Below are 25,388 nucleotides of genomic sequence, written 5' to 3'. Positions count from 1 at the left end.
ACCCTTTACGTGTTTTATAGGGGTTAAAACAAAATGGAGGTGCAGTCTGCAAATTGTAATATTTTTTCACAATACACTCATTTTGGGTGGAAAATTAAACATTTAAAATGGATTAAATTAAAAAAGGCTCCACAAAGTTTGATACCCAATTTCTCCCGAGTACACGGATACTCTATATGTGGTGGTAACTTCTGTATGGGCGCACGGCCGGGCATAGAAGGGAAGGAGGCGCCATCCAAATCAGATTTGCTATGTCACATTGTACAGGCTATAATTTTTTTCTTTTTTTTAATGAGGACCTATAGGGGCTTATTTCTTTTGCCACATGAGATGCACTTTTCTGGTATGTAATTTTGGGGCATCTACAGCTAATTGGTGAGATTTCATTAACTCTTTGTTGGTGGAGGAAATGAAAATCATCAATTTTTAGGAAAATTTTTATGTGTTTTTTATTTGGCCGTTAACCATACCATAAAAATAGTATATTATTTTTATTCTATGGGTCGCCACGATTATGAAAATACTTCATTTATATATATTTTTTATTTTTTACCATTTTTACTGAATAAAAAGTAATTTGGCAAAATTGTTGTTAATTTTAGCATCACCGTCTTTCATATGTATAACTTTTTTATTTTTCACCTCACAAATCTGTTTAAGGGCTTATTTTTTGCAAGAATGATAGCTCTTTTTAGTGGTCTTATTTTAGATTGCGTAACTTTTTAAAATCACTTTTTTTAGAGCATTTTTAAAGGGCATTAATAAAAAATCATCTTTTTCAGAGAGAGTTTTTTTAGGTTGTTTTTTACGGGGTTCACTTTGCGGATCTAATAACAATTCTGTTTTATTATACAGATTGTTACGGACGCAGGGATACCAAATATGTGGGGGTTTTGTGTATTTTATTCAATTGTACTGAATAAAAACTAATTTGGAGAAAATCTTATTCATTTTAGCATCACCATCTTTTCATATGCATAATTTTTTTATTTTTTGGCTGACAAATCTGGTTAGGGGCTTATTTTTTGCGAGAACAGTTGTTCTTTTTAGTGGGCTTATTTTAGAGTGCATAAAATTTGTAAAATCACTTTTTAGAGCATTTTTTATAGGGTATTAATTAAAAATTATCTTTTTTCGGAACGTTTTTTGCGTTTTTTTCCTCCGGCGTTTACCGTGCGGGTCCAGTAACAATTCTGTTTTATTATGCAGATTGTTACGGACGCGGCAATACCAAATATGCAGGGTTTTTTTGTGTTTTTATGTTTTTTATACTTTATTAAGTTTTTTATGGGAAAGTGACATTTTAGGGGCTTATATTTTATGTATTTATTTTTATTTATTATAATGTGTAGTGTTAACTGTTTTTGCATTTTTTTTTACTTATACATACTTGAACTTAAACCAGTGATGCTCTGATCACTGGTTTAAGTTCAATACACTGCTCTACAATACTATTTTATTGTAGAGCAGTGTAAACTGTCTGAGCAAGCTTGCGCATGCTCAGACAGTTTGCAGTCAGACCCGGAAGGGGTCTGGCTGCCATGGAGACCGGGCAGCTCCGGGGCACATGCCAGTCCTCGGAGCTGCCCGGAAGAGGATCGGATCCCCCGGTAAGCGGCACGGGGGATCCGATCCACAGCAGGAACACCCTTACACGCCGCGGTCATGCTTGACCGCGGCGTGTAAGGGGTTAACACCCGCGATCGGAGCCGGCTCCGATCGCGGGTGTTACAGCGCGGTGTCAGCTGTGATAGACAGCTGACAGCCGCTGCTTCTGGTACCGGCTCCGTTCGTGAGCCGGTCCCAGAAGCTAGACGTTATACTACGTCCCGGTGCGCTAAGCATCTAGCCCCGGGGACGTAGTATAACGTCGTGGTGCGCCTAGGGGTTAAAATTTCGTTACCAACTTCCATGATCACCATGAACACTGCAGACTCATTGGGGCAGATTTATCAAGCTGTCTGAAAGTCAGAATATTTTATAGTTGCCCATGGTATCCAATCATAGCTCAGCTTTCATTTTACCAGTGCTCACTACTATTTTAAAGGGGAGCTGTGATTGGTTGCCATGGCCAACTAGAAATATTCTGACTTTCAGACAGCTTGAGAAATTTGCCCCATTATGTATTGTATTACCTGCATTTTGTAACCTTTTCCCTTTACACATGGTATCACACAGATTTTATATTGATTGCTTATCGACAGTGTGCTTTAAGTACTCTATTGTTCCCCTTTGAAATATACTTTTATTGTATTGTTTGTCATGAATAAAGATATCAAGTTATCTGATATTATTTTGTGATAATTTCATAGTTTTTATCTAAAGATCAGTCTGATAAGGCATATTTGACTCATCACTGCAGTTGGACACAGCAATGAAGTTGGAATACTACACCTGGGCTATATTGCGCTTCCTCCGTACCTACGGCACATGCTCATTGAAGCCAGTCAGAATGCAGAGGCTTCCTTGAATAACTGTGCAGGCATGGGGAGTACCAAAAATGAGTGAGACAAAAAAAGACCTCAAATGATGTCTGATATTTTAACCTCTATGTTGGACACATCTGACCACTGGGTCAAATCATGGAACCATCAAAAGGATGGGTCAGAACCCTTCAACGGAAGAACATAGAGGCAGAAATGTAGCCGATACCTGGCTAAAACACATCAAAACTTCATAACTTGATATGAAGTTTACGGCTGTGTGTCTTGCAGTTAGCCTGCTCAGAATGTAAAACTCACCACTTTTCACCCTTTGAGGTCAGGGAGGCCAGGCCACTTTTCAACCTTTGCAGGGAGGCCAGGCCACCAGCAGGTCATATTTTCTGCTCTAACCTGCAACTGAACTCTAATATTCTCCAAAGTACCAAAAGCAAATAATGAGTACAGGTGTATGATGTGTTGGTGCAGTAGGTGGAGTGACGCCAATAAATAACTAAGTCAGTGGAAAAAATGTCTTCCTGTTACAAATATATACTATATGAAGCAATACCTGCGCTGACTGCTATATGACACACTTTATAGGTAGTATTGGATATATAGTACATTGGCATACATATATATAACTAACCTGCGGCTCATGAGGTTGGGTAATCCTCAATGGTTGGACAAACACCTTGCTAGGTAAGTAAAGATGCTACAATACTTAAGAATGTGCTCAGTGTATCTTATCCAATTAGTGAATGAAAGGCGGTGAATGCACTGAAGCCCCGGCTGGTGACTTCAGCTTACTGTAATGTGGGAGTACCAATGACGTCACTATAGGTACAGGTAGAGGGGTAAGACAAAAGAGTTTGCACCAAACGCGTTTTCAAGAGCTATAGCTCTCTTCCTCAGGATAAAGCTTTCGTCTGGCCGCTACTTCTGTAATTTATAACTTAAGCCATATTGTTGTGGTTTCCCACCATAAAAAGTGGGCTCTATAAATTGCTAACACATAAAACTCTCTATTATTTATATACTTATTTTAATAAAACCATGGATACCTAATAAAATTATCTGGGTTTTATTCTGAATGTGCTCCGGCTTTTTTGAAAAAAAATTTTGGACTTCCTCGTTATGCCAGACGCCGTAGAAGCACTACCTTGAACAGATCCACCCCAAAGACAAGCCAAAGGGTATGTGAATCTTTTCTCTCACTACATGGAAATAAATAACTAAATTATGTAAAAAATAAATAAATATTTGAATGGAACCAATTCTATCCTTTGTATCTAGAATGCCTTCGATTGATACATTATGATGATACATTGCAGTGAAATCTCAGTTTCCAACCTGGTTAAAATGATATTCTTATTTTTATTCACTAAATGAACTTTACAATATTACAAGCATATATTCATCTAAAAAGCAAATAGTTCAATTTTGCAATTCAAACCCTTTGGAGCCAAGGTACCTAAGTCAACAATGGCTCTGTGCTCTTATAGTCCAGTGTACGCCTTATAGTCCAGTGTGCCTTATATATGAACCGTACTTACAGACAACAGCTGCCTTGAATTGTGCACAGGTCTGCAACCTGCTGGTCATTCACCCTTATATTCACCCATTTATTGATGGTGCGCCTTATAGCCTGAAAAATACGGTTTATTGTTCTGTACAGTAGGGGAAATCATACTGCCTTAATTTCTGGCCCTACAGAACACAAATTTTGGTTAAGAGGACAGACAGTGTTCAATAATTTTGTCCTCACAGGTCCTCAGTGAGCAAGCCTTTGGAAAATATTTGTTCATCCTCCCATTTTGTTACATACAAATTGGCGTAACTTTGTGCGAACTTGATCTCCATGGCCATACCCCATGTTTGTATGTAGAAGACCTCATTATAAAGAAAATAGTTATGTTCTAATATGAAGGTGATATATTCAATGATATAATTCATTTGTGTCTCAGGTAAACTCTTTTTCTGTTTTAAAAAATATTCAACAGGTACACACACCTTTTTTGTTTAACCCCTTCCCGACGCGCGCCGTACTAGTACGGCGCGCGCCGGGTCCCGGTGCATGGAGAGGGCTCGCGGGCCGAGCCCTCTCCATAGCCGGTAAGTCTTTGCTGCATATTGCAGCAAAGGCTTACCGGTAACACCCGCGATCGGTGCTAGCACCGATCGCGGGTGCTTTCACCGCGATCACCTCCGGCAATGCTGCCGGAGGCTTCAAAAAGATGGCGCCGCATGGGCGCCGCCATCTTGACGCGGATCTTCGCTCCCCGATGACGTCACGGGGAGCGGTGATCCGTTGCCATGACAGCATCGGGCCTCACGAAGGCCCGAAGCTGTCTCGTTTTAACCTATTCATTACAATGTGCTATCAGCACATTGTAATGAATGAGGAGTAAAATCCCCATATACTGCCATATTGCAGTATGGCAGTATATGGTAGGATCGATCAGACAACCTAGGGTTAAAGTACCCTAGGGAGTCTGAAAAATAGTTAAAGTAAAAGTAAAAAAAAGTTTAAAAAAAAAATTATATTAAAAAAACCTAAAAATTCAAATCACCCCCCTTTCCCTAGAACTGATATTAATATTAATAAACAGTAAAAATCATAAACACATTAGGTATCACCGCGTCCGAAAATGTCCGATCTATCAAAATATAATAACGGTTTTTCACTGCGTTTAACCCCGTAACGGAAAATAGCGTCCAAAGTCAAAAATGACATTTTTTTGCCATTTTGGAAAATATAACAAAATTAATAAAAAGTGATCAAAAGGTAGCACAGTCCTAACAATGATAGCAATGAAAACGCCATCAAAAGTCGCAAAAAATGACACCACCCACAGCTTCGTACACCAAAGTATGAAAAAGTTATTAGCGCCAGAAGATGACAAAATCAAAAAAAAAATTTTTGTACAGGAGGTTTTAATTTGTTACGCAGAAAATAAGCCATAACAGAGCTCTTTATGTGGAAAAATAAAAAAGTTATAGATTTTTGAAGGTGGGGTGTAAAAAATGGAAGTGAAAAAACTAAAAAAGGCCAAGTCGTTAAGGGGTTAAATAACAGTATAAAGTGATGTGACAGCTAATGTTCCTATGATATACAGGCTGTCCCTGGGTTACATACAAGATAGGTTCTGTAGGTTTGTTCTTAAGTTGAATTTGTATTTAACTGTATATTTTATAATATAATATAACCCCAGTCAATTTTTTTTTGATCTCTGTGAGAATTGGATTTTAAAAATGTTGAATTGTCATAGGAACCAGGATTAACAATAAAGCTTCATTGCAGACACCTCTGATAACTGCTATAGCTGATCATTGTAGCCTAGGACTAAAGTACAATAAATCAACATCCAGAGGTCCGTTTGTAACTATGGGTCACCTGTAAGTCGACTGTTCTTAAGTAGGGGACCGCCTCTACTTGGGTTTCCATTCTACATTACCCTGAATGTTCAAAATCTGTTTTGTATCCTTCAGATAAGCCAGAAAGGCATGTACATGGCCCTGTAAGTGGTGGTCAACATATGCAGATAGGTTAGATGTTAAACAGTCAATGTCCAATATTATTGCTCGCCCTGGTGGTGAGGTATCCGTCTTATGAATCTTTGGTATATGGTATAGAACGCTACGTTGAACTCTGAATATTATTAGTTAAATATCTGATTGGGGAGTATCCCCCCCATTTTTTTTTTAGACTAGTACTGCTAACTCTTATTTATATCATGGTAGGGTCCAATTTTAGTTTTTTATAAGTACAAGAATGGGTGCTTAGGGTGTCTGCAAGGCTAATGGCAGCCAAAGCCCTGAAAGATTTTCTGCACACTACTACCGTATTTATGTTGTAAAATTTGAGAGAAATGACTACAATGTGCACAGGTATTGTTAGTGCAGAAGATACGATCACAGATAAGGTCAAATAACTCTATTGTGTAAGTTCTGAATCTAAAAGTCAAAAGTAAAAGTTTCCATTAAGGGTGTGAATAGCTGCATGTAAATGTCAGAAGTAATACTGTAATCATAGAGCACATTTACTAAGGGCCTTCCCCCAGCTTTCTGTCAGACTTTGTACATTCCTTTAGGTGCAAACTCCTTGCACATGTATTTAAGAAGTGTCCATGCTAAATTTGTGTCGCACAGAACCATTTTGTGGCGCAGCTGCACTAGGCGTTCCGAAGCTCAGTTGGACCGTGCACCAGATTTATCATGCTAAGTCCAACAGAAGTGTCACAAGCCCTATCTTAAAGGTGCACCTATAAAAAGTTGGTGAACATTGTAGGGGCAGTGCAGGGAGTGCCAGATTCATGATGAATGTGTGCTAGCATTCCTGAATTTGGTGCCCTGTACACACTACACAGGTAAACTTCATTTAGTGCAGTTTGCACTACTCTTAGTAAATGTGCCCCAATGTGTACTAGTCTGTATTAAGAGGGTCCATTTGTATTTAGGGATTGTTAGATTTATATTTATTCAGGGGTCAGATTTTAGGACAGTGATGGCGAACCTTTTGGAGACTGAGTGCCCAAACTACAACCAAAATCCACTTATTTAACGTGAAGTGCCAACATTGCATTTTAAGCAGTAGCTTGTTGCGAACTGTTCTTCCTCGTCTTCCTCAATACAGTTGAAAGAAGGAGGGAAAATTCAGACTCTCATTGTAGATTCTGTCCAGGGTCTCTCTGCAGAGGAAGAATAGTGGGACTAGCAGAGTGACCTCCAAAGATAATGCACTTCTGTCAAAATCTTCTCACTTTTCCCACGGTTCCAAACAGCCAATGAAGTGTCACTTTAAAATAGCGCTGAGAGCAGCATCTCTTAAGCTGCTGGGGACTCAGGAAGATTTGGTGTATTTGGTCCTGTTTGGTGAACTCTGTGCTGGGGCTATTGCCTGGGTGCCCACAGAAATGGCTCCGAGTGCCACCTCTGGCACCCGTGCCATAGGTTCGCCACCACTGTTTTAGATCTGGATTTGGTTGTAGTCAGAATTTGTTAGAAATGCACAGACTTGTCCTTTAATCATTTGTAATGCAATAAGGCATTTTCGCAGTAAATACTTTTTCCCATCACCATATTTTCACATACCTTTTTATGAGGCCATTTGGCTTAAATAACTTAAATATCATTTGAGGTATATTACTAATTACTAGTAGTGACAATTATGGCACAAAGTTATATGAAAGATGTTCCATAGAAATAAAAATTATTGGTATTGTGTGCTAAGACAAAGAAATGAGATAGCAGTGAAACTTGTGTCACATCAATCAATAAATTCTATACAGTAGTATTTTATCCATCTTTGATGTATGTGACTAATGGATGTTGCGCAGTATGTCTGTTACATTTCGCTTTACAATAGCACCAGGGCACAAAATGAAAGAAATACATTCCTGTTTTAAGAAATCCAGCACTGTCTGCTTCCCACGCTTTTAATGAACTGTATCGACAATTCAAGATACAAATCCAATTTCTTTTTAGATATGTGCTATTATTATTAACAAGACGAGTGAACTTGAACACCAGGTTCAGACCAAACCTAAAAGGAGAAAGGGAATCCTCTGGAGGGTCATAAGCTATAGTGGACCCCCAGCCCCTGCATAACTGATACAGGACACAATACACTCACAGCATTACACACAAACAGACAGCTTACAGAATCCACTACTCTCATCAAGCCCCATTTCACAGATGTAACTCTGAAGGCCTTTATCAGCAGTTAAAGGTCACTACATTTTCACGAATACAGCTAAAGACAGATTTCCATAGAACCGTATTAACTAGCTCATACCCTTCTTTTAGCTACAAATTGTTCCCTTACATCCCCACAAATCTACTTTATCTTATGTTACCTGACATCAGAGGGGTGTCCTGCTCAGCTGTCCTCTCCAATCTACTCCTCCATGTTTAATGTCTCTTCTCAGCATGTAATGTGACCAGTCACCATGTGACCATTTTAGATCCTTTACCCAGTTACATTTCAATGTCTTCCCCATGAATGTATCTGATCACATGAAATTAAAGGATGCTTCCATGGACTTCTCTGCCTCCACATTCCTCCACAGAGGCATTCTCCAATGTCATGTAATAAGATACATACATGGGGTAGATATTACAAATGAAACAGGACCTTTAATAATCATCCTGGTCACAAGTGCCCAATTATGTAACAGAGCTCTCCATCAATGTTCCACACGGCAGCATGTCCTAGCAGTGAGACCAGTCAATAAGGTACAAGGAGGCAGGATAGTGATCACTGGATATACCGGACCCCATTACTATCATTGGACTCACCTCAGGTGAGTTGCATATAAGTTTATGAATTGATTTTTTAACATTGTAGCCATTGAAGGAAGCATTTAGGGATAAGGGTATTTTTTTTAATCATAGTATGTAATGAAAGATTTATTTTGGGTTGTTAATTAGCATGACAGGTTCTTTTAACATTATCCTAGATCTCAAAGTGCCCTAGTCCAGGGCAGGAGACAGTCAACAAGCTATTGACTAGACCGCTGTAACAGAAACAATCAGCAGAGTACTACCAAGAATAATGGTGGCTTATTAAGATTGCCCAGTCTTTACAGATAGAATTAAATCTTTTCCAACAGCTGGCATCCAATCCAGTAATCATTTACAGTAGAAAACTTTCATAAATTATGTAAAATCTTGTGAAGGCCAGTGGCTGCACCCATACCACACACAAACACTGTGTCCACTTTTCATAAATGGCCCTAGGCACCTCAGCCTTTTCTGATTTTTCTTGTCAATTCTAGACACCCCGTTGTGACAGCTGAATACCATTACCAAGTCTTATCTTCCACAATGTACAAACTAAGAATCTACAATAATGTATTTACTAATGAACTGCCCACTGGCAATAAATTTTTCCGACAACAGAAGGTAAGTAAAGTAACCCTAGTAAGTATAGTAGCTAGTTATAGTAAATATAGTCTGAGACACCTAATTATGTTTGTAGGTTGAGGGGATATCAGACAGGGATAACAAACTATAGATTTTTATAATAAAAGAAATGAAATTAGTGGAAGTGAGGTTCAGTTGTTGATTTTTATAAAAATAAAGTAAATATGTAATGACATGTTGTCCTCTGGGACCACAAGATTTGGAACTAGAGATTTTCCAATTTTCCATGCTGATTATTTTTCCATGTAAATGGGATTTACTTTTTGTAGCCAGCATGTAACACCAGAACATGTTGGCAATTTCAAATAAAGGGGAATGAAGGGTTCAGCTGTAGCAGAGAGGAGTAGACAAGATTTTCATGTTTTCTTTGTAATATCCTGTTAGCATAGATTAAGTAAGATCACAGTAAATCATGGTCTTTGTCCAAGTGAAGAAGATTTTTCTATTGCCATAAAGTGCCTCATCCAGCAATTTTGCTCTATTCAGATGACTAGGGCTCAGTTGTAATGTAGATACCTATACAGTAAGTGGTTTGTACAGTACATTCTCCATAATGAGCTTCATGTTGGTAGTAGATGGATAACAGGTGCACCACATGCTGGCTTATTTCCAAGTAGGTCATCTTATAAAAGCTCTACATTAACAGTCCACCACAATGTCCACATGCCACCTCAACAACCCTGGGTATCTGCTCCCCCTCCAGTTACAAACATTTATTGTATGTCAATATTGCCTGTCTAATGAGCATTCAAGGCTGTTTGCTGCAGCCCAGGTACAACCCTCTGACACTTGGTATAATTACAGTTGTTTCAGTCCTCAATATGCTAAGTTAGGTCTCTACTGTGAAGTATGTAGTACCTGCAAGGAGCAGAGAGGGAGAACTTATGCGCACAAAGCCATTTCATAAAAAAAAGATCAACTCCAGTGGCCAGTTGCAGTCAGCCATTAATGAAATGCCACAGCTTCTGGAAGCTTGGATGATTAAGATAGACAAATCACCGGGTCTAAATGGCATACACCCTTGGGTTCTGCATTAACTATCTATTAACTAGACAGACTGTTATTTTACGGTTTATGGTACCAATATACAAAAAAAAACGATCAAAAAGCAATCCTGGAAACTACAGACCTGGGTTTATGAGAGATTGGTCCTGCCAGATTAATCTGATTGGCTTCTATGAGGAAGTAAGTTCCAGACTGGAGCTGGGGGGCGCTGTGGATGTTGTATATCTGGACTTTTCATTTGACACAGTGCCGCATAAAAGGTTGGTATATAAAATTAGACTGCTGGGACTAGGGGAAAATCTGTGTATTTTGGTAAGTAATTGGCTTAGTGATAGAAAACAGAAGGCCATCATGAATGGCGCAGTCTCAGATTGGGTTGACATTACCATTGGAGTGCCACAGGGGTCAGTATTGGGGCCGCTTCTTTTTAATATTTTTATTAATGACCTTGTAGTGGGTTTGCACAGTCAAGTTTCAATATTTGCAGATGATACCAAGCTGTGTAAAGTAATAAATACTGAGGTCTATAGTTTAGCATTACAGAAGGATTTGTGGAAGCTTGAGTAGGCAGAGAAATGGATGATGAGGTTTAATGTAGATAAATGTAAAGTTATGCACCTGGGCAATGGAAACAAAAAGTATAATTATGTGCTAAATAGTCAATTACTTGGTAAAACTGGAGCTGAAAAAGACTTGGGGGTATTGGTCGGTGGTAAACTTAAGTTTAGTGACTAGAGCCAGGAGGCTGCTGCTAAAGCAAACAAACTTATGGGATGTATCAAGAGAGGAATAGATAATGATAAGGACATAGTTTTGCCCTTATACAAATCATTGGTCAGACCACACATGGAATATTGTGTACAGTTTGGGGCACCAGTGTATAAAAAGGATAAAGTAGAACTGGAACTGGTGCAGAGGAGAGCAACCAAGATTATTAGAGGAATGGGGGCATTGTAATACAATGACAGATTAAAAAATTTGGAATTGTTCAGTTTAGCAAAAAAGAAGACTGAGGGGAGACCCCATTACAATGTACAAATACCTGAATGGGCAGTACAATTATATCTCCAAAGATCTTTTTATACCTAGGCCTGCGACCAGGACTAGGGGGCATCCTCTACGCTTAGAGTCAAGCCGATTCTACCATCAACATAGACAAAGGTTCTATACTATAAGAGCAGTGAGACTATGGAACTCTCTGCCGCAGGAGGTTGTTATGGCGGACTCTATGTACACGTTCAAAAGAAGCCTGGATGCCTTTCTGGAGAGAAAAAATATCACGGGTTATGGGGAAAAAACATTTGTTTAATTCTTAATGGTTAGACATGATGGGCTTGTGTCTTTTTTCAAGCCTTATATACTATGATACTATACTATGACTGTGTAGTATGTACATATACTTTCTACAAATTCTCTATGTCCTGGCTAATAGAGGGGGCTCCTGAATGGGGGAGGGGCTATCTACAATATACATATGGCGTAAAATTTTGTAAAATGGAGTGATCAATTTGATTTCTGAGGATGGTAGTGTGTAAAAAGGAACCTTCAATTGTAAATTGTAACAATTTCATTAAATATTTATTGATGGATGCAATATTTAGATATTTTTTTGAAAATAAGGTTGTGCTGGCTGTGAGCATATGATTCAGTCTCTATTGTTCTTCGCTATCTTTATTATCCTTCTTTCAGGCTGGAGGCCATTACTGATCTGTCTCTTTTTTAGCCACTTTACCTTTGTATGCATTTTATATACCCATTTGTCTGTCATTGTATTAGTCCTCCAGCCAGGAGTATTACACTTTTGTAATATTATCTACCTTGGACCATGCCTTAATTTACTTTTACTCACAAATTCTTAATAAACTTTATGAAAATTCTCAAAGTACAATTATATAACATCATAAGGTAACATATTGACCCAAAAATGTGGAATCTGTATACAGTATTATGAATCCTAAATATGAGCATAATTAAACTGGTTCCTCCTATGCCAAGATATTTGCCCTGACCTTAGAGCAGTGGTGGCGAACCTATGGCACGGGTGCCAGAGGTGGCACTCAGAGCCCTTTCTGTGGGAACCCAGGCCTTCACCCCAACACAGAGTTTGCCAGCTAGGTCTAAAGGCTTTCTCCTGTGATACAAGACAGCCCAAGACGTGCCATACTCAGTGCTATTTTAAAGTGACGTCCTTGGCTGCCAAGACTACAGGAGGAGCAAGAAGGTGTGGATAGAGATGGATTGCTCCTGCTCTGGGTCCCCTGATTCTGCCTCTTCAGGGGACCCTGGAGGGAATCTACAATCCACATTTCTCCATCATCTATCTATTGTATTGGTGAACTCAGGAGGCCAATACAATTAAAACCTGTCATACAGCAGGGATCAATAAGTTACTGCTTAAATTGTCATGTTGGCACTTTGCAACGTATAAGTGGGTTTTGGTTGTAGCTTGGGCACTCTGTCTTCAAAAGGTTCGCCATCACTGCCTTAGAGGAATAGTAGGGAAGTTATCTCTAAATTTAATGCATTTTATTATATTCCAAACATCCTATTGAATTGTACATGTGGCACCAATACTGCCACCTTATTTCTGTTATGATACAGTTATGAACAGTTATGATATTCACCTTCAATAATTAGATATAGAAGAATGTTATGAATTTTACATCTTCGGGTGGGTTTGCTTCATGTAACATTGTATTAGAATGTAAAGATCCATTCATTCAACTCTCATTTAAGATAGTAAAAGCAAAAAAAATGTAAAACGGTTCCGGCAACTCAATATATTTATTGTTTTAACTGAATTTGAAGCTAAACCAATGGATGACATGGTTATTGCCCGGTTATAAAACTGAAATGTCTTTAATTGCTAAAACATAATCCAGAGAAGTGCGATAAGTTGGGTTTTTACATTAACAGCCTGTAACATACAGCTTTCGTTTCGATACCAGTTAAACCAATATATTCTATAGATTTTGTCTTCAGCTTGGGAAAGGCTTTCGACACAAGAAGATGAAGATGAGCAGTAACTGAAAAATGTGAAAAGAATAAGACCTATTTTTTGGATAGGCAGGCTGGATGCGATTAAACATAAAATTCACAATATTTGCTATCCACTACATGTATATCGCTTCCTTATACACTTCATGTTATAGATAAAGTCATTTGATTCTACAACATGAGTCTTCAACCAACCCCAGGCTGGAGCTGCAGTGTTCCCTGAGCGCCCCATCTCTCATGCACATAAAATAGAGCCATCCAACTTTCACAAACCAATTTTGTTTTTACCATAAGTCACAGGTTCCCAGCAGCATTAATCTCCCTGATCAGGCTAGTGTGCCTTATTATTCATTGCTTCCCTAGACTCAAATCAACCATCTGCCAGCCTCGGTCCTGCTGTACATTAATTAAGGGGCCATCAATCAGTAAAAAAGCGAGCAGTTGCAAAAGAGCACTGACACTTGAGTGGGAAAAGCTTGTAGTTAAGGCGGATGATCTGTACCGCACAGCTCAGCAGAGAATCACATAACGTCTAATTGGAAAGTTGGTAGAAATCAGTTGTTGGAGAATATAAAGCTGTCATTACTGGACAGATTAATATCTGATGAAATATTACTATGAATTCAGATGGATACAGGTGAAATGATTTTAGTACAAATAGTAACCTATACTTATCTGGAACCAAAAGGGTTGAATCCTACTTAAATTTATACTCTCGTTTATATTTTACACTTTTTTATGCTCTAATGACACAGGTTTAATAAGATTCTGACATAAGAACATGTGTTGCATTTCCAATAAAGTATTTCCCATCTTAGCAGTACATTCAATATTAGACACAAGTTGGACTGCACCATGCCTAGGGCTCAGATGCAAAGATAACCCTTAGAATAGGAGGTCCCAGCCTCCTGCTGCTTAATGATCATAATAAAGCAATGCATTAGTATGTGCTGAAGGGACAGACAAAGGACAGTTCAAGTACTGAGCACACACAAGGACACGGAGGCCCTGAATGTGTACCAGGTGGAGGTTCCATTTACACAATGCATTAGAAATACCTTGGAAAAGGAAGGCTTTGCTTCTGTTGTGAAATCCTTGAACCTGCTGTACTCCAGGAGTGGCCTCCCCCAGCTGGAGCTCCTCTAGGATGTCAATCTGTAGGGAGGGGTCCACACCAAACCCTGTAACTGACCCAAGAAAACCAAAGCCAGTAATTACACAGCAAACTGACTGAGATACATTATACATTGTGCGGCAATAACCCCAAGTGCCATATACTGTATTCTTACAGTACCTGCTAGTAACACAGGGAAAACACATACATACACACCCTATATCTTATATCTGTGACCTACTTTAAGAGGGCTTTAAAACTTGTGCTTCTTATGTTTCCACTATATATTGTAATAATCTGCCTGTGTTCTATATATAGAATTGTATCGAATACCTAGCACTTCCCTTGTCACACCAGAATCACAGATAATGTTCCACTTACCTGGCTGGAGGCAGACAACAATGCAGATTATGCCCACTATAAACTCCATGGTGATGGGCATACAATCAGTCCATAGTATCCCTTCTGTCTGTGATCTCAATGAAGATGCTCCCTCCTAACATAAAACAGGGAGCCAGCAGATGAGCCAGCAACTTGGATTCCCCAAAGCTCGCATCATTCCTGAGCAGGCAGACCCAGCAGAGAGGAGGAACACTGCCTTAACCCAATAAGTGCCCTGCACCCACACAGCCAGACTTTCCTCCAGAGCAGAGAAGCAGCAGAAGGCACTGGTGTCAGCCTGAACCTGTTACAGACAATGGATCATTCCATATGAAGCAGGGCACTCTAATTGCTACTCCAGGGATTTGGAGGAGGGGAGCAGGGACAGGATGATATGTCCCCTTTCCTCTCAGGGTATGAACAATTGGTCCATGCAGCAGCTGATCAGAGCACACTGCATACTGGCATGGTGCTTACAGGTTGTGTCCTCTAATGATTGACAGGGGGTGGGCACTTCCAGGAGTGTATGGGCAGAGCTGGGCATCCCTGAGCTGAGCTGGATTTGCCTAAGGCAGTGAAACATTCTTTAATACCTGATTTCACTGAGCCTTGCTCTGTTACTGTTATATATGGGAGTATCTGACATCCCCTATTCACTACATGAAAAGGGAAAGGCTGCAAGGAAATTCTACCACAATTACCATTCACTTTTTGAACAGTTCCTTTGGTTTGTGGATCTGGACTCCAGCCTATAACTCACATTGATTTTCTGGGGGATTTACCAGCAGCATTCACATATTGCCTCATCTTTCACACATCCTTCTTTTCGCATCCAGTAACCTGCTTCATGCCTTAACCATTCACATGCTGCAACACAGAAATGTGATTCTGGCAATTACATATCGGTCTGCAGCAAAGACCCTGAATTTCATCTTCTCGGGGAATTGCCTTATACCACTCTTGCATGTTTATAGTAGAATCGGAAACAATGTCAGGGATTTAAGGCTATACCAAGAATTTTTAATTGATTAGTGCTCACAGCCATTATTTTAATACTCTGTGCAACCGATCTGTTAAAAAACAGATCATGTCCTACTCAGAACACAGATCAATCATATGATCTGTGAAAAGCCGATTGATGCAAAACGGATGTGCAAAATGGAAGGAAATGTCCGTATTACAGGGCAGAGAATTGTCTCGCTCATGCGCATCTAGCCAAAATCTCTGAAAATAGCAGTATATGCACTCATAAAATCCCAAAGCATTTTAACCCCCTTTTCAAAGTGTTTTGTAGATGAACAGACCGAAAACACCACAACACACATGCTCTGGGTATGGTGTTTTTTAGAGAAATTTTTCAAATTCTTTATAGAACCAATGCCATAATGCCATTGATTTTTTAAAAACAAATTTGTCTTGACACAAGTTCTGGTTAAAAAATCTACCTAAAAAGTGTTTCTATTCAACCTTCACCCCTCTCACCTTTTTGTGACATATCTGTGAACCTGTCTACGCCTGTTGTAACCCATCTGTATAGTATTTAAAATGAGAATTTTTTTTTACAACAGATAAAGAAAATCACAACAATAAATCAGAATAAGCTCCACCTCATAAGAGTTACGTGAGAAAAGCCATCCCCACTTGACCGTGCACGGTCCATGAATAAATGGACGTGCACTGGTTAGATTGCATGGACTGAGCCAGGGACAGGAGTCCATAAATCATAGTGATATATAATGAAATGACTCCCTGCTTGCTAAGTATAATAATAATAATCTTTATATAGGGCCATCATAATCTGTAGCGCTTTACAAATCATAGAGCACATATCCAAATAAAATGCTACATTAGAGTACAGAGTGCTTGCTGGTGGAAGAGCAATGCTCTACTATAATCATGACAGCAATTCAGTCCCGCTGTAGTGCAGGAAAGCAGGGACTTTTTGCATCATATTTTACTTGGTCCATGAATATCATATCTGTGAAAAATGGTCGTCTGAAGCAAATCGGCAGAGAAAAACAGACATCAACATCCGTTTTACTTGGTCAATTTTAGCGAATAAATGACAAATAATTCTACATTAGGATTAGAGATGAGAGAACATACTCGTCCGAGCTTGATGCTCGTTCGAGCATTAGCGTACTCGAAACTGCTCGTTGCTCGGACGAATACTTCGCCCGCTCGAGAAAATGGCAGCTCCCGCCGTTTTGCTTTTTGGCGGCCAGAAACAGAGCCAATCACAAGCCAGGAGACTCTGCACTCCACCCAGCATGACGTGGTACCCTTACACGTCGATAGCAGTGGTTGGCTGGCCAGATCAGGTGACCCTGGGATAGACTAGCCGCTGCCCGCGCTGCTCGGATCATTCTGTGTCTGGATGCCGCTAGGGAGAGAGCTGCTGCTGGTCAGGGTTAGCGTTAGTGTGCAGGTAGATTACTGTTAGGCAGGAGTGATTCTCCAAGAACCCAACAGCCCTTCTTAGGGCTACAATAACGTTATACTTTTTTTTTTTTTGTTTGCTTGTGGCTGGGCTTGCTGGCACTAGTAGTGCAGCTAGTACCATATTGTGAGGAATTTGCAGGGGGACTTGCTACCGTTGTGTTTAGCTCTTAGTGACACACATATCCACCTCAAACACCAAAGTGGGAAAATTTATTAGGGGTTGGATTTCAATTAGGCACAGTCTGCCATTTCCTTTTTATTTTCCTTTTATTTTTTCATAACTCAGCGTCATCTCATCAGTGTGCTTTCATACTTGGCTAGAAAATAGCCAAAGGAGAATCCAAACGGCTTACTTACGCCTGCAATAGCGTTATATATATTTTATTTCTGGTTGATCTGCTGGTGGCTGTCCTTGCTGCAGTGCATATACTAGCCAATTGTGAGGAATTTGGAGTGAGACTTGCGACCGCTGTGTTTAGCGCTTAGTGACGCACATATCCATCGCAAAGACCGAAGTGGGATAATTTATTAGGGGTTGGATTTCAATTAGGCACAGTCTGCCATTTACTTTTTATTTTACGTTTATTTTTTCATAACTCTGCGTCATCTCATCTGGCATAGCAGTGTGCTTTCATAGTTGGCTAGAAAATAGCCATAGCAATAGGATAGCATCGTTTGGTTTTAAAAACTAAAAAAAACACACACACAAAAAAAAAACACAAAAAAAAAGTAAAAAAAAAATTAAAGTTATAACTTTCATTTTCAAAATGTTTAACCCGAGGGCTAGGGGTAGAGGACGAGGGCGGGGACGTGGGCGTCCAACTACTGCAGGGGTCAGAGGCCGTGGTCCTGGGCGGGGTGAGACACCACCTGCTGATGAGGGAGCAGGGGAACGCCGCAGAGCTACACTCCCTAGGTTCATGTCTGAAGTTACTGGGACTCGTGGTAGAGCACTGTTGAGGCCAGAACAGTGCGAACAGGTGATGTCGTGGATTGCCGACAATGCTTCGAGCAATTTGTCCACCAGTCAGTCTTCCACACAGTCCACCCATGTCACCGAAATCGGCACTCCTCCAGCTCCTGCACCTCAGCCTCCCCCCCCCCCCCAGTCTGCCCCCTCCCAGGAAAATTTGGCATTTGAACCGGCATACTCTGAGGAACTGTTTTCTGGACCCTTCCCACAGTCACAAACCACTTGTCCGGTTGCTGCTGAGCAATTTTCCGATGCCCAGGTTTTCCACCAGTCGCAGTCTGTGGGTGATGATGACCTTCTTGACGTAGTGGCAGAGGTGTGTAAAGAGGTGTCCGACGATGAGGAGACACGGTTGTCAGACAGTGGTGAAGTTGTTGTCAGGGCAGGAAGTCCGAGGGGGGAGCAGACTGAGGGATCGGAGGATGATGAGCTGACAGACCCAAGCTGGGTTGAGAGGCCGGGTGAACACAGTGCTTCTGAGACGGAGGAGAGTCCTATAGCAGAACAGGTTGGAAGAGGCAGTGGTGGGGCCAGACGGAGAGGCAGGGCCAGAGCTGGTGCATCAGCGCCAAATGTGTCACGTAGTGAAGCTCCCGTGGCGAGGGCTCCCGCGGCGAGGGCTAGATTTTCAGAAGTCTGGAGGTTCTTTAAGGAAACACCGGATGACCGACGGACTGTGGTGTGCAACCTTTGCCAAACCAGGATCAGCAGGGGTTCCACCACTACTAGCTTAACTACCACCAGTATGCGCAGGCATATGAATGCTAAACACCCGAATCAGTGGCACCAAGCCCGTTCACCTCCGGCCGTGCACACCACTGCTCCTTCCCCTGTGTCAGCTGATAGTCAGCCCCCTGCCCAGGACCCTGGCACAAAAACCCCATCGTTGCCTCCACGATCCTCCACAGCATCCACCAGCGTTCAGCTCTCCTTACCCCAGACGCTGGAGCGGAAAAGAAAATATAGTGCAACCCACCCGCACGCCCAAGCCCTTAATTTCCACATCTCCAGATTGCTTAGCCTGGAGATGCTGCCCTATAGGCTAGTAGAGACCGAGGCCTTTCGCAACCTCATGGCGGCGGCCGCCCCTCGGTATTCGGTCCCCAGCCGCCACTACTTTTCCCGATGTGCCGTCCCAGCCCTGCACCAGCACGTGTCAGACAACATCATCCGTGCCCTAACCAACGCCGTTTCTGACAAGGTCCACCTGACCACGGACACGTGGACGAGTGCTGCCGGGCAGGGCCACTATATATCGCTGACGGCACATTGGGTTAACTTGGTGGAGGCTGGGACCGAGTCTGACCCTGGGGCTGGTCATATACTGCCGACGCCGAGGATTGCGGGGCCTACCTCGGTCCAGGTCTCAAAGGCCTACTATGCCTCCTCCTCCTCCTCCCACCCCTCCTTCACCTCCTCCTCCGAACTACCATCCGTGGGCATGGCGCCATCAGTCGCTAGCTCTAGGCACAGCAGCAGTGCCGTCGCTAAGCGACAGCAGGCGGTGCTCAAACTGCTGAGCCTAGGCGATAAAAGGCACACCGCCCAAGAACTATTACAGGGCATCACGGCGCAGACTGATCTGTGGCTGGCACCGCTGAACCTGAAGCCAGGCATGGTTGTGTGTGACAACGGCCGTAACCTGGTGGCGGCTCTGCAACTCGGCAGACTGACACATGTGCCATGCCTGGCCCATGTGTTAAATCTGATAGTTCAGCGTTTCCTCAAGACATACCCCAATCTGTCAGATTTGCTCACGAAGGTGCGCCGCATCTGTGCGCATTTCAGGAAGTCCAGCCCAGATGCTGCCACTCTCAGGGCAGCGCAGCGCCGCCTCCAACTGCCCGCTCACCGACTGTTGTGCGACGTGCCCACGAGGTGGAATTCAACACTGACCATGTTATCCAGAGTTTACCAGCAGCGCAGAGCGATTGTAGACTGCCAGATGTCAACTTCCACCAGAACTGGTAGTCAGGTCAGTCAGCTTCCTCAAGTCTACAATGAGGAGTGGACGTGGATGTCTGATATCTGTCAGGTGCTGAGTAACTTTGAGGAGTCAACACAGATGGTCAGTGGTGATGCCGCCATCATCAGCCTCACCATCCCGCTGCTTGGCCTGTTGAAAAACTCTCTGGTCAGCATGAAGTCGGAAGCTTTGCGCTCGTCACAAGAGACGGGGGAAGAAGATTCCCTTGTTGATAGCCAAAGCACCCTTAGGTCTGTTTCTCAGCACATATCGGAGGAGGTGGAGGAGGATGAGGAGGAAGAGGAGGAGAATGTTGGCGAGACAGAAGAGGGGACCATTGTTCAGTCCTTCACTGTTCAGCGTGTATGGGCAGAAGAAGAGGAGTTGGAGGAGTTGGAGGAGGAGGAAATGAACAGTCAGGCCAGTGAGGGGAGTGAATTCTTGCGCGTTGGGACTCTGGCGCATATGGCAGATTTCATGCTAGGCTGCATATCCCGTGACCCTCGCGTTCAAAGAATTTATTCCAGCACCGATTACTGGGTATTCACTCTCCTGGACCCACGGTACAAGCAAAATCTTTCCACTCTCATCCCTGGAGAGGAAAGGAGTGTGAGAATGCATGAATACCAGCAGGCCCTGGTGCACAAGCTGAAACAGTATTTCCCTTCTGACAGCGCTAGCGGCAGAGTGCGTAGTTCTGCGGGACAAGTAGCGAGGGAGAGTAGGCGAGCAGGCAGCTTGTCCAGCACTGGCAAGGGTACGCTTTACAAGGCTTTTGCCAGCTTTATGTCACCCCAGCAAGACACTGTCACCTGTCCCCAGTCTCGGCAGAGTAGGGCTGATCTTTACAGAAAGATGGTGAGGGAGTACGTAGCTGACCATACCATCGTCCTAAATGATCACACAGCTCCCTACAACTACTGGGTTTCAAAGCTGGACATGTGGCACGAACTGGCGCTGTACGCCTTGGAGGTTCTTGCCTGCCCTGCCGCTAGCGTCTTGTCCGAGCGGGTTTTCAGTGCAGCTGGTGGCATCATCACCGATAAGCGTACACGCCTGTCGACTGACAGCGCTGACAGGCTGACGCTTATTAAGATGAATAAAGCCTGGATTTCTCATAATTTCCAATCTCCACCAGGTGAAGGAAGCTCAACCTGAATAATTTATGCACTCCTCCTCCTCCTCATTTTCCTCCTTCTCCTCCTCTTTGTACACTAAAGCAGAGGAAACTGGCTATTTTTTGACAGGGTCCACTGGCTCTAGCTATAGTACTTTATGCATTTAATTTTTCTGGAGGGCCACCTACCCGGTCCTCTGTTTTGAAAACTTTTTTGGACTGCCACATACAGGCACTCAATCTATTTCATTTTTCTGGAGGGCCACCTACCTGCTCCTCTGGTTTGAAAACTTTTTTGGACTGCCACATACAGGCACTCAATCTATTTCATTTTTCTGGAGGGCCACCTACCTGCTCCTCTGGTTTGAAAACTTTTTTGAACTGCCACATACAGGCACTCAATCTATTTCATTTTTCTGGAGGGCCACCTACCTGCTCCTCTGGTTTGAAAACTTTTTTGGACTGCCACATACAGGCACTCAATCTATTCCATTTTTCTGGAGGGCCTCCTACCTGCTCCTCTGGTTTGAAAACTTTTTTGGACTGCCACATACAGGCACTATCCAAATTAAATTGTCTCCATAGCAGCCTCCACACGTTGTCTCCATTGCTACCTCCAAAAGTCGTCCATATAGCTGCCTCCATACATCGTCTCTTATCAAACGAGGTGTGTCAGGCACAAATTTGGGTTGTTTTCATGGATTCCACATCAAAGTTGTTAACTTTGTCGCCACCCTGCTGTGTAATCCACAAAATATACTGGCAAACTTTTATCATGTACCGATATTATTTGAGCGCTTCTTGCTCACCTCCTTTGGTTCCTCTCTGCCACCCATTGGTTTGAAGCCTGACTCCATTTAGGGTTTTTCGCCATGACACTCTCTAGCCTACTGCCGCTGCCTCTGCATGCCGTCCCCTATAGTGTCAGGGTCAATTATTGGATGTTTTAGATGCTATCTAGCTTCATTCTGTCACTCTGTCATGGCCATGCTGTTGCCCATAATTTTGGCATAATGGTGCGATTAAGCAGCCTCAGAGGCATCCATGCATGCTGCCCCTGCTGTTTCCTGTCCATTTCCGTGGTGTTTCCATCCTTTTCTGAGGTTCCCAGGTGTTTGGCCAAGCTTCCCTGTGCAGAGCCTTGGTCCCCTTGAAAAATGCTCGAGTCTCCCATTGACTTCAATGAAGCTCGTTATTCGAGACGAGCACTCGAGCATCGGGAAAAGTTCGTCTCGAATAACGAGTACCCGAGCATTTTAGTGCTCGCTCATCTCTAATTAGGATGCATGATAACCTTCTTATGTCATAACGCCAAGTGTCCTGTCTGTATAGATGTCAGTCTTTATTTTATATGCATGAAGTTCAACTTGTGTTGCCATGCATAGAATTAGAAAAAGATAACAAAAAAGGTCATTTAACCTCTTAAGGATTGCCCATGTATGTCCTCAAGAGGTTAAGGCTGTACAAATAAGGATCACTGGTTGTTTCCTCTCTATACAGGACAGGTATCTGCTGTAATATGCAGCAGATACTTGTGGCTGATTTCCCAGATCGATGCTGGGAAAAGTTGTGGCAGTTAACCTGTTAGTTGCCATGGGCAAAGTCGATCACATCACATAAACAGAAGCTTTACATGGACACGATCATATTGTCATGGCACTCCCCATGACATCAGCAGCAGTTAGCTGATTGGTCACCATGACAGCTAAGAGCCTCTGGTAGGCTCCTATGGCTGTCAATTAACACTCTTTATCAAAGCCTGCCAGAGGTAGTAATATAACTACTGTATATTCACAATATATGGCAATATGGTTGTCTTTTGGTACATTACACAAGTGATCAGAACCCCTAACGTTCAAACACACTAAGGGATAAAAAAAATAGTAAATAAAATAAAAAAGGTACAGTTGGCCGTAGCATACACAGAAACGCTATCTTGGAATGCTTACTTTTCAGCAAATTTACATAAAAACTGGATGTTTGATTTGTATATATTTGTATATATATATATTTATATATATATATATAGTGATGGCATAGAGAAAGTAGTAGAGAAAAAATGTAGTGTCCTGTTTCATACCAAGCTGACCATCATAGTAACTTGAATTACCGTAAATACTCGTGTATAAGCTGAGTTTTTCAACACAAAAAAATGTGCTGAAAAACCTCACTTTGGCTTATACACGAGTCAATTTAAAAAAATAAAATTATATACCCACCCTCCGGCGGCCCTGATGTTCGGCGCGGCTCCCCCGATGTCCGTGCGGCTCCGCTTTTTTCTTCCTTGCGGTTCCTCTTCTGTCTTCCGTCTTCTTTAAAAGCGTGCAGGGCCCTGGAGGGTGAGTGTATAAGTTTATTTTTTATTATAAGGGTGGGCTGGCTGAATACCACAGGGGCAGGCTGGGCTGGCTGTATACTAATGGGGGCAGGTTGTGCTGGCTGTATACTACCGAGGGCAGGCTGGGCTGCTATATACTAGAGGGTGCTGGCTGGCTGTATACTAGAGGGGGTTGGCTGGCCATATACTACATGGGGGCTGGCTGTATACCACATGGGGCAGACTGGCTATATACTACTGGGGGTTGTCTGGCTATATACTACTGAGAGCTGTCTGGCTATATACTACTGGGGGTGGACTGGTTATATACTGGGGGGCTGTGACCAATGCATTTCCCTCCCTTGGCTTATAGGTTTTCCCAGTTTTTGGTGGTAAAATTAGGGGTCTTGGCTTATACTCGAGTATATACGGTACTCTTCCACCCTTGTACAGGAGGATCTGAAAGTGAATTTTTGATCCAGCGATGTTGGAAGCAACTTTATTCTTTATTCAGGCAAAATTTTTGAGCCATAACTAAGAATGGCTAGTCCGTTCGAAATGCGTTGGCCAGATTCACAACATGGATTGTAACAATTTTGTCTGAATAAAGAATAAAGTTACTTCTAACATGGCTGGATCAAAAATTCACTTCTATGTCTACCAAGCCTCGGCAGAGATCGATCCACGCCAGACTTGAGCACGTTCAGTTGCTGACAGGTGAGCTGGATTTCAACCCTCTTCTCATTACAAGTGGATCTGGGCTGTGGGACTGTGGGGCAATAGAACATTTGTAACCAAACAAACCGGACACATTCTGTAGATATACTGATGTGTTACATGTGGCACAGGAACAGTAAGTGGCATCACAAAAAAAAAGTGCACAAGTTTTTTAGTAGTAATATTAAAAAATGAATATAATTTTTAAATACTATAATCAACACAGAGAACAGAGCTGGGAGAAAAGCTCAATTTCCTGTGTAGTGGCCGAGCAGTGTTACTGCAGCTAGGCTCTCATATGCTGCATTCACTCCACTTAGCCACTACACAGAGCATGGAGCTGGATCCTATATTATAGATAATCAATATCACTAAGCTGGAAACTCTTTAACCTGTAAGCCCTTTTCTGGTTTGTTGCCCCCTACTTTCAAATGGCAAAACTTTTGCCACATTGCAATTTGTATTTCCTTGTGGCAACGTTTAATATTACATGCAATATACTAGGAACCTGTAAAAAATATCCAAGTAATTCAGATTGTTCTGAGGCAGCCATGGCCACTCATAACCAGTGCCAGAAGTGATTGCATATATTGGTAGTGGGTGTCTGCTGTATAATGTAGCAGACAACTCTGCCTGAGCTCTCTCCATAGATCCTCAACAACTCTTTGATTTAATGATTCATCTGGTGTTAAAGTGTTAATTAGGCGACAGTTTATTAAAATATTCCTCAGATAAGTGACAGCAATTTCAGATTTGACATTTTACAATTGCACAAGTACACAGTAATGTGGTCTCAGTAAAGTATACGTATGTTTGACAGTCACATGAAATAAATAGGAATGAAATATCTCTTTATAATAAAAATCTATGTCTATAACATTAGATTCAGTATTTACTGAACCGTTTTTTAGGTTTGGTACAGAAAGTTTTTGAAGATCAAATGTAATATTGCATGGTATGAGAAAAATTAATGCATATTATTTATAAATACTGTTCTTTATACTTGTAATGT

At 41.9% G+C, this 25,388-nt stretch overlaps 1 protein-coding gene across 1 annotated transcript in view; it reads right to left on the bottom strand.

Moving 5' to 3' along the window:
- The window catches only part of NELL2 (neural EGFL like 2), a 184,210-nt gene extending 168,879 nt beyond the window's left edge, over positions 1-15,331 (bottom strand). The window contains exons 1-2 of the mRNA XM_072146843.1: positions 14,845-15,331; positions 14,408-14,536 (exon numbers count right to left, since the gene is read on the bottom strand). Of these exons, the coding sequence (XP_072002944.1) occupies positions 14,408-14,536; positions 14,845-14,905 (190 nt within the window). The 5' untranslated portion in view covers positions 14,906-15,331. The remainder of the gene's footprint in view (positions 1-14,407; positions 14,537-14,844) is intronic.
- Between the last annotated feature and the right edge of the window lie 10,057 nt (positions 15,332-25,388).

This window comes from Engystomops pustulosus, chromosome 4, assembly GCF_040894005.1.
Source record: "Engystomops pustulosus chromosome 4, aEngPut4.maternal, whole genome shotgun sequence".
In the NCBI taxonomy this organism is placed as follows: Eukaryota; Metazoa; Chordata; class Amphibia; order Anura; family Leptodactylidae; genus Engystomops; species Engystomops pustulosus.
The sequence above is the reverse complement of the archived record's forward strand: the minus strand, read 5'-3'. Positions and strand labels throughout refer to the sequence as shown.